Source organism: Eumetopias jubatus, unplaced genomic scaffold (assembly GCF_037043125.1).
Source record: "Eumetopias jubatus isolate StellerSeaLion01/CBP00866 unplaced genomic scaffold, mEumJub1_p1.0 scaffold_1, whole genome shotgun sequence".
NCBI classification, from domain to species: Eukaryota; Metazoa; Chordata; class Mammalia; order Carnivora; family Otariidae; genus Eumetopias; species Eumetopias jubatus.
In genome coordinates this window covers 183543526-183551981 of record NW_028274807.1, presented here as the reverse complement: position 1 = coordinate 183551981, position 8456 = coordinate 183543526, and the positions used below count along the sequence as shown (strand labels likewise).

The window sequence follows — 8456 nt, the reverse complement described above, 5'->3', positions numbered from 1 at the left end:
ACTTGACTTCATTTCTTTCTCCCCCAGCTAGGAAAAGAGATAAACAAGCTCCCATTTTTTAACTGCCTCTGCATACATAAGGGAGGAATAAGAAAAAAAGTATGTTATAGTTGGCATATAAAATCTAATGAATTTTGGATTTGTTAAGTTTGGCATAAGGTGCCTAAGAATTGCAACTGGCCTGTTTCAAATGTCAAAATATGAGACAAGATTTCTGGACCTAATATTCCCCAGAGGAAGGGTGATGTCCCTAACTAAATTTCTTCCTATTGCTGTGATAATACAGTCTCCAGCCTTCACCTCTCTTGTCTTTTGTCTTATTGGGTGATCATGGTTTTGTATATTGGGGAAAGCAATGAACTAATGAAAAGGCACTCAGAATTAGGTCTCTGGAAAACGGCTCTTGCCTTATGCACCATGCAAAACCAGGAAGGTACCATTCCCATTGTAGTCCATACAACTTGTCGAATTGCATAAGATGACATTTGAGCTTTTAAATTTGGTTTTCAAGGTATGGGATACACTAAAAAGGAAACTGATTCAAGAACCCAGCTTGCTAAATGTCTTTGTCTCGAACATTCTTTCAAATTATCTATGACTATACGCAGTACAACTATGCTGAACTGGGGTCCTGACAGATTTAAAACCAAGAGCAGTGGCTTTGGATTCAGAAGATCAGAATTTCAATCTTGACCAGCCACATATCAGTTGTGTGTTCTTGGTCATGTTCTTACCTTTCCTGAGATACAATGTTCTCATCTGTAGAATAAGAATGATAGATGCACAGAGTTGCAAAGGGGATTAATGAAGGCAACATATGTAAAGTTCTTGGCAGACAGTAAGCACTGAATCAATGTGAGGTCCTCTGATGTGAAAGTGATGCATTCTAAAACCCACTAGATTTAGACTGCAAAGCCCTGCTGTCCAATATGGTTGCTACTGGCAACACGTGGGCATGAATTAACTGAAATTAAATAGGCTTCAAAATTCAGGGCTCAAAAGTCACATGTGGCTACAGCTACATACTGGACAGCACCAATACTTATCACTGCCATCAATGAAGAAAGTTCTATCGGGCACTGATGCCATGGAAATGATAGGATTACCAGAAGTCTAGAAGGCTAAATTTTTGCCACTAAGTATACAACTTTAGCAGAACAACTTTAATCTCATTATGTTACTATTTCCTCCATGGTAAAATGGAATTAATGCCTCTGCAGCAGTTGTGGGCATCAGGTGCACTGAAATCACTCTTTTCTTGCTTTCTTATCATCCAAGACCCCAAGATTAAATTATGCACAACAGTCTCTAGCAAGGAAAACTTTGAGGATGACTCAATAGGTTCAGCTCTTTGGGAGTTCAATATTCATAGCCATGATTTGATATTATTCCAACACACCTGTAAGTAGTTAAGAGTAGCATATGTTCAAAGCACACCAAGCTACCTGCAGGCAATTTTGGTGGCAACGAAAAGACACAAATTAACATAATGGAATAAGTTTTCACTGGCAAATGGCCTTTTGTAGACTACTAAGTTCTCTCAAGGCTTAAAAATGGAAAGATCAGAGATCCCATTTCTTACTTACTCATTGGTTTCACTTTAATGTCTAAGTTTGCCTTTTCCTTGTTTGGAAACAATAATCTGTTGCTGTCACTTTTGGAGTAATACTATATTTTTTATTTTATTTTTATCTAGATGAATAGAATTTACCTATTTTTTTCTATAAAAAACCCAAAAATAGAATTTACCTATTTTTTTCTATAAAAAAAAACAAAAAAAGAAATATTTTAGGGTCATGAAGTCTCTATCACAACTAGCTAACTTCTGCTGTTGCAGAATGAAAACAGCCATTGACAACATGAGCATAAATAGGCATGGATGTGTGCCAATATAACTTTATTTACTAAAACAGCTCCTCACTTCTTAATTTGCCAATTCCAGATCCAGAAGGATGTGTAAGAACATATTCTTCCTTGCTCTTCCCCACATTGTTTTTTTTTTAAACCACTACTATAAGTTTTTCATTTATTTTAATTTTTTGAACATAGATTGCATCCTGCAAATGATCACAGGCTTTTAAATGTTTAATTTAGAAATGTCAAAACATAATTTTTCTTCTCAGTTTCATTAAGACCTTGAATAAAAAAACGATATAATTCTTTAGGATGATTTTCCCCCCTCAGACAGCAAGTTGAGAGGGATGTATACAGCATATAAATCAGAAAAGAACTAATTAAAAATGATTCACAGATCTAGTCAGATCCTTTAAAGTTTCCTGGCTCTTTTACTAATTTATGAATTGAATTAAAACTTAAATACAAAACCAAAATTGAGCTAAGTGCCATAATGTCGTTATTTCTTAGATGGACATTACTGTTCAAGGCTAACCAATTAAGGTCAAATATTTAGATGACTCAAGTAACATCTATACAAAAAAACCTAGTAACTTGTGTGCCTGGGTAAAAATGTACCTCAAAGAACTGGTAAGAAATTAATAGATCCATGAAATTCTGGAGTTGGAAGCATCCTTATGGAATAATTTGTTTAGCCTCATTGCTTCACTGTTGATGAGTGTGGTTGTCATCTCTTATTTTCCGTTCCCTGCATACACTGATCTTAGCAGATCTCTAGTTTTCCTTATGGAACTACCCCTCCTTCCCTCACTCTCAGCTCTGGGAGTTTGGGTCAGGCTGGTCCCAGGCTCAGGCCAACAAGGTGAGTATTTAACACAGACTCATTGCAGCCCTATAAACTCCTGGCCAGAAGGACTCGTTCAGGGATTGTTTCCTGGCCAAAAATAGTTGGTCATCCTAATTCTGAGATGTTTCTTATGATTCCTGGAAGAGAGTAGCTTCCCTGCTTCCTTCCTCTTCCTTCAGTCTTTTTTTCTTTTTTTTCTTTCCTTCCTTCCTTTTTTCTTTCTTTCCTTCCTTCCTTCCCTCCCCTCCCTTCCTTTTTCCCTTCCTTCCTTCCTTTCTTCTTTCTCTGTCTCTCCCCCCCTCCCTCCCCTCCTTCTCCCTCCCTTCCTTTCATTCTCTCTTTCTCACCCACTCCCTCTCTCTTTCTCTTTCAGGGATGCTCAACTTAAGAATATATACCTGGCACGAACAGCAGCCATTTTGCCAGCTTGTGGAAATGGGCTGAGAATGAAGCCAACACGACACAAACTGTTCTGAGATGCAGAGCCCAAGTTCTGAGGTTTTGAGTCTCTGGATCCAGCCTTAACTGTAAGCAGAACCTCTGTCTTTTATAATCACAAGGCCAAAACAGTTCTTCCCCGTTTTTCTTAAACTTGAGTTAGGTTTTTGTCATTACAAGAGTCTGGACAAATACCATAGGATAATCAACTCAAAAGAAGTGAATGTTGATAAGTGGGAGGGTCAGGACTTTCGCCTCCTCTAAACCTGTTGCTTGTTCCAGGAGAATGATGTGTAGACTAGCAAATCCATTAAAATCTCGTGTGCAAAGTAGGTGAAGTAAAAAGTGTATACTACTCTGTAAGCATCTTGCATACTGAGTACTGTGTTTAGACTGTCACCTCCTTTCATGGATACTCTCGCTTAGAACAGGGCCAAGTTTAAAAACTACTGCTATGATTTAAAGGAAATTATTGTTCACTCTTATATACAGTACAGGAGACAGACTTGAAGGGGATGCTGGAAGGTCAGAAACATAGGGAATTGTGGTGGAGGTAACATATGGAGGACTTCAGCTCCACCAACATCACCAAGTGTCCCTATTCTACCCTATACCACCAGTCACAATAGCTGGGTCAACACACACATAGCAGTGATTCATTCTACAAATACTCACACAAACTATGCTGTGCTCAGCACCAAGATGCCATGTGAGCAATATAAACTCAGACATGTGGACCTTCCAAGACAGAAAAAAACCCACCTTAATTCTGACACATAACCACTTATTTGAAAATAAAGAACTATTTGCTTATTAACGCTTTTAGAAAATAATCACACAAATGACTTAATTCCTTTATCTCCTCCTCCAAATTGGATTCATTAGAAACAGCAGTATATACAGTTATGTGAACACAGGTTTTTACAAAGGGCAAAAAAAAACACACAAATATGCTGAATTTTGTCTAACTGACAATGTGTATGTTATTTCCTTTACCATACTAACTGGTTATCAAGCAATCAAGAACCAAAGCTCATCTAAAAAGACATTGTTAATATTCTTCATTCATCTTCATTCATCGAACAAAAAAGGATGTAAGACTGATCTATCAAATGGTTTTTCTCTCCATAGAAAATACAGAGCTAGAAAAATATGACTTTTTAACTGTTGTCCATATATGAAATTTATGAGAACAGTGTAAACTGATAAAAGAAAACAAACAGAAAAATTTGGTCTGCTAAACATTTGTACACTAAGAGAAAAACCTTTAATGCTGGCAACTGAGTCTCACTAAATAGGACAAGTTTACATGTATATATTTCCTTTAGCATTGTGCAGACTGAAGTCATATTTTAACCTGTTAGACATCTGTGACACTTACCTGGGCTTCTGGTTTATATAAAATTTTTATTCTTTCACTGCATAATCTCCTAACAGAAATGGTGGTTGATAAAGTTGAATGGAACTGAAATAATCCCAGAACAACCCAAATTCTCTAATTTTGGAGTCACGCCTAAGGTGTAAAAGAAAAATTGTTTGAGGAATGAAATGGACTAAAACGAGAAATACAAAGACCTTAGAGCTTACAAAACATAATTTTATTTAAATTTGTGTACAGATAAAAATTTACCAAAATTTAAACAAAGACCTAATTCAAATTCCTTCCCACCACAAAAATGGACATTATAAGAAAAAGCCACATTCTTTCAATTACATTCTCCCCAGTGAGTAGATTCTGGAGGGAGAAGGAAGGGGAGAAAAAATACCGACAAAATATAATCTGATCTTCAGCACTGTCTCGTCTTGAAATGACTTAATTATGGAGATTTCCATAAGAATCAGCATTCTTCGGTTTTGACACTGAAATAGAACCTTCTATGCCAAAATCACAAATAAGGCTTTCAGCTTTATTTTTAGTGTGAGGTAAACAGTGTATTCAATATTAAGGCAAACGGTAGAATACAAGTGTGGGATATTAATGTGGATCCTCCACTGTACAATAGCATGTTTTGGAACATCCAGGGATTTCCTAAGCCTATTGGAATTAGAAACTTGTAGAAGCTGTTGCAGTGTACAACAGTTCTGAATGTCTTAGCTGGACCTTTTTGACAATCTGTCAAATGGAATCTTGTTTGAGTTTTTTACAGCATGTAATTTTTTTTTTATTAAAGTTGTAAAATTGTTGTAAATGAACCAGGGTCTGATCTCAAATTCTGTGTATATACACACACTGTTTGGCCAAATAGATTGCTCCCCCAAAGTTGGCAAAACAATGCCTACTGAGCAGGCTTACCATGACAGAGAAGTGTGAGAACAGGACATTAATAAAGATTCTAAGTGAAATCAGATTATTTAGGCTGTCTAGCTGTCTTATTCAAGAAAATGCAGATTTAAGATCTTAGGTACAGTGATTCATCCCCTGGCTCATCCCTTCTCCCTTTTTTCCCAATGGGATAATCATTTCCTTCACAGTGATGAGAGAAACAATCCTTTTTATGGCAAAATGCACTTCTTCCTCCAAGGGGTCAGGACAAAGCTATCACTTCTTAGCCACGCTGGCCACAGACTTCTTGGCTGCGTCCTCCAGGTCGACGGCCGAAGTAATGAGGAGTCCGCTGTTATTGAGAATGTTCTGGGCCTCGTGGACATTGGTTCCTAGAAGGTGGGGGGTGGGGGGGGAGGGGACGGACAGTCACTGAAATGAGACTGGAGGTGGTGCCCTGGGCAGTTTCCTAGGACCAGAAATCGTGCAATGCCCAGGTCTCACTAACACAATTTATTTACAATTCAGTTTCAGCTTTTTAGGATCCAGATTTGGCTATTCAGATAGATCCAGATGACAAATTTACCTTTTGTTTTGTTTTTGCTCTTTTCACCCCAAATGTCTGGCATTATAAAGATGCTACCTCTATTTTTTCTGGCACTTAAAAAAATGCAAATAATGATGTTCTTATAAGACCGTGAACAAAGAAAAACTAACGACTACTTGGTCAACTAGTTTGAAAGAGGAAAATCCTCTGAAACGGATTCATCCCTTGCTTGAATAATCTGAATATGGAATCTAAAGAAAAAGCCATGTGTAAAACATGAGCCAGAGAATGGCAAATGGATGTGGTATCTCATCTAAAGTTCTAAGAACCTGCCCACCAATGGCCACCAATCCACTGCCTTGGGAACACTGACAGTATTCCACACACCTGTTTTTGCCTCCTCCCCACTGTGCATGACAGGAAGGGCAGAGGACCTGAAAAGAGCACTGTAGCCTCTGAGGGGGTGTCTCGGTGCCCCGTTCCTGCCAGGTTTGTAGCATCCGCGGGCCAAGCTATCGCACCCAAAGGTGTGCTTCTGCAACTGACTGTTTAGCCTGCAAACTGCTTTTCTGTTCTTTCAGAGCAAACAAGCCCGTAGGAGAAATGTGATAAAATTTAAGAGTCTAATGAAATACCTCATCTTACATCATTTCCTGTGCTTCTGTCTAGTTAGCAAGACAGAGCCTATTTATAAACAAAGACCTTGAAATACAGGCCTTGGAGGACTTACGCGTACAAATAAAAAGGAGGCCTTCGGTCAGCATGTTTCATACAAACAGGCAAAGGTGAAGTTAAAGAGGAACAGTTGTGCTGGCAAGTTGATGTAGTGTTGATTCTCCTGGGACCCCGGGGCCACCACAGCAGTGGGGAAGGGGACACTTGGCCCTGGGTTTTTAGTTCAAGGCTTACTCGGTGCTGTTTTCCACAGCAATGTGCCGAATGGTCTCTGCGGAAAGCAACAACTCAAAAGGTAGGGAAGTTGTTACCTAAAACCCCCAGCTTCTCATCCTGGCTCTGCTGTGTATTAGTTGTTTTAGGTAAATCATGTAACTCCTTTGAGCCTCAACTTCTTTATCTCTAGACATAACACTATGATCATCTGCCCCATAACCAATACTCATTAAGCACTTCCATATGCCAGATATAATGCTAAGTGACTCAAAAGCAGGATACAAAATCTCTGTGACGATGATGCCTAGATCTTACTGTCCCTATTTCACAGATGAGACAACAGAGGCATGGAGAGCTTAAATCACTTTTCCATAGTCACAGATTGTAAGTGACAGAGAAGGGAACTTGAACTCTGTTCTAATTATACAAGCCTAAATGTTCTAAAGATATGCCAATCTGTCTCCCTGTTTATAAAATGAGAATAATAGAGCGCGTGGGTGGCTCAGTTCGTTCAGTGTCCCAACTTTTGATTTCGGCTCAGGTCATGATCTCAGGGTGGTGAGATCCAGCCCTGCATCAGGCTTTGTGCTGGGCATGGAGCCAACTTAAGATTCTCTCTGTCCCTCTCCCTTTGCCCCCTTGCCCCACCTCTCCTTCTCTTTAAAATGGGAATTAATAATGCTGATAGCATAGGCTGTGATGAGAAGCAGATGAAATAATACATGTGATTTGATAAATGTCTGCACATCTGGGGCAGACTTGGCTGGCTGTCCACCAAAGATTCATGCTTCTCTTCTACAGGGGACAGCTGCTGCCAGGAGGTGGCTGCCCAACCAGGAACTACATTTCCCAGGGCCTCTTGCTTCTACGTGCTGTCCCATGACTGAGTTCTGGCCAAGGGCGTGTGAGTGGACATGAAACACACCCCCACAAAAATCGCCAAAGTGATTCTCTGTAGTCACACCCAGTTCTCCCGGTCTGCCTTCTGGAACATTGCCAGCCAAGACAACCCTGTAAGTCACCTTTTGATGATGGCAATGACTCCTTCAGCGTGGATACGAGCATAATTTTGTAGAGCAGAGCACCCCACTCACCCACCCTCTTAGACTTTATATGAGTGAGGAAGAACCTTCTAGTACGTTAAGACTCACATTTCAGTGTTTATCTGTTGTTTTAGGAGCTAGCATTACTTTAACTGACATGTTACTTTGTAAGTGTGGTAGGCAGCTTCCAAAAATGGCTCTCATATGATCAATCCCTACTTCTGGGTGTTCATGCCCCTGTGTAATCCCTTTGGGCTGTCGGTGGAGCCAGCAACTTGCTTCTAATGAATAAGAATAGAGCAAAAGTGATGTAATGTCACCTCTAAGACTAAGTTACAAAAGCCCAAGACTTCTTTCTTGCTCCCTCTGATTCTCTGTTCACTCTGAGGAAGCAAACTGCCATACTGTGAACTGCCCTACGGAGAAGTCGGCAAGGCAAGGAACTCAGGGCTGCCTCCTGCAAAAGCCAAGGAGTAACTGACGCCTTTCAGTCTGACAACCCACGAGGAACTGCACCCTGACAACAACAACGTGAGTGTGTTCGGAAGCAACCCCTTCCCTAGTCAAGTCTTG

At 39.8% G+C, this 8456-nt stretch overlaps 1 protein-coding gene across 1 annotated transcript in view; it reads right to left on the bottom strand.

Annotated features, from left to right (window-relative positions):
* Positions 1 to 4715: 4715 nt before the first annotated feature.
* The window catches only part of SUCLG2 (succinate-CoA ligase GDP-forming subunit beta), a 276580-nt gene continuing 272839 nt past the window's right edge, over positions 4716 to 8456 (bottom strand). The window contains exon 11 of the mRNA XM_028110361.2: positions 4716 to 5794. Within this exon, the coding sequence (XP_027966162.2) occupies positions 5679 to 5794 (116 nt within the window). The 3' untranslated portion in view covers positions 4716 to 5678. The remainder of the gene's footprint in view (positions 5795 to 8456) is intronic.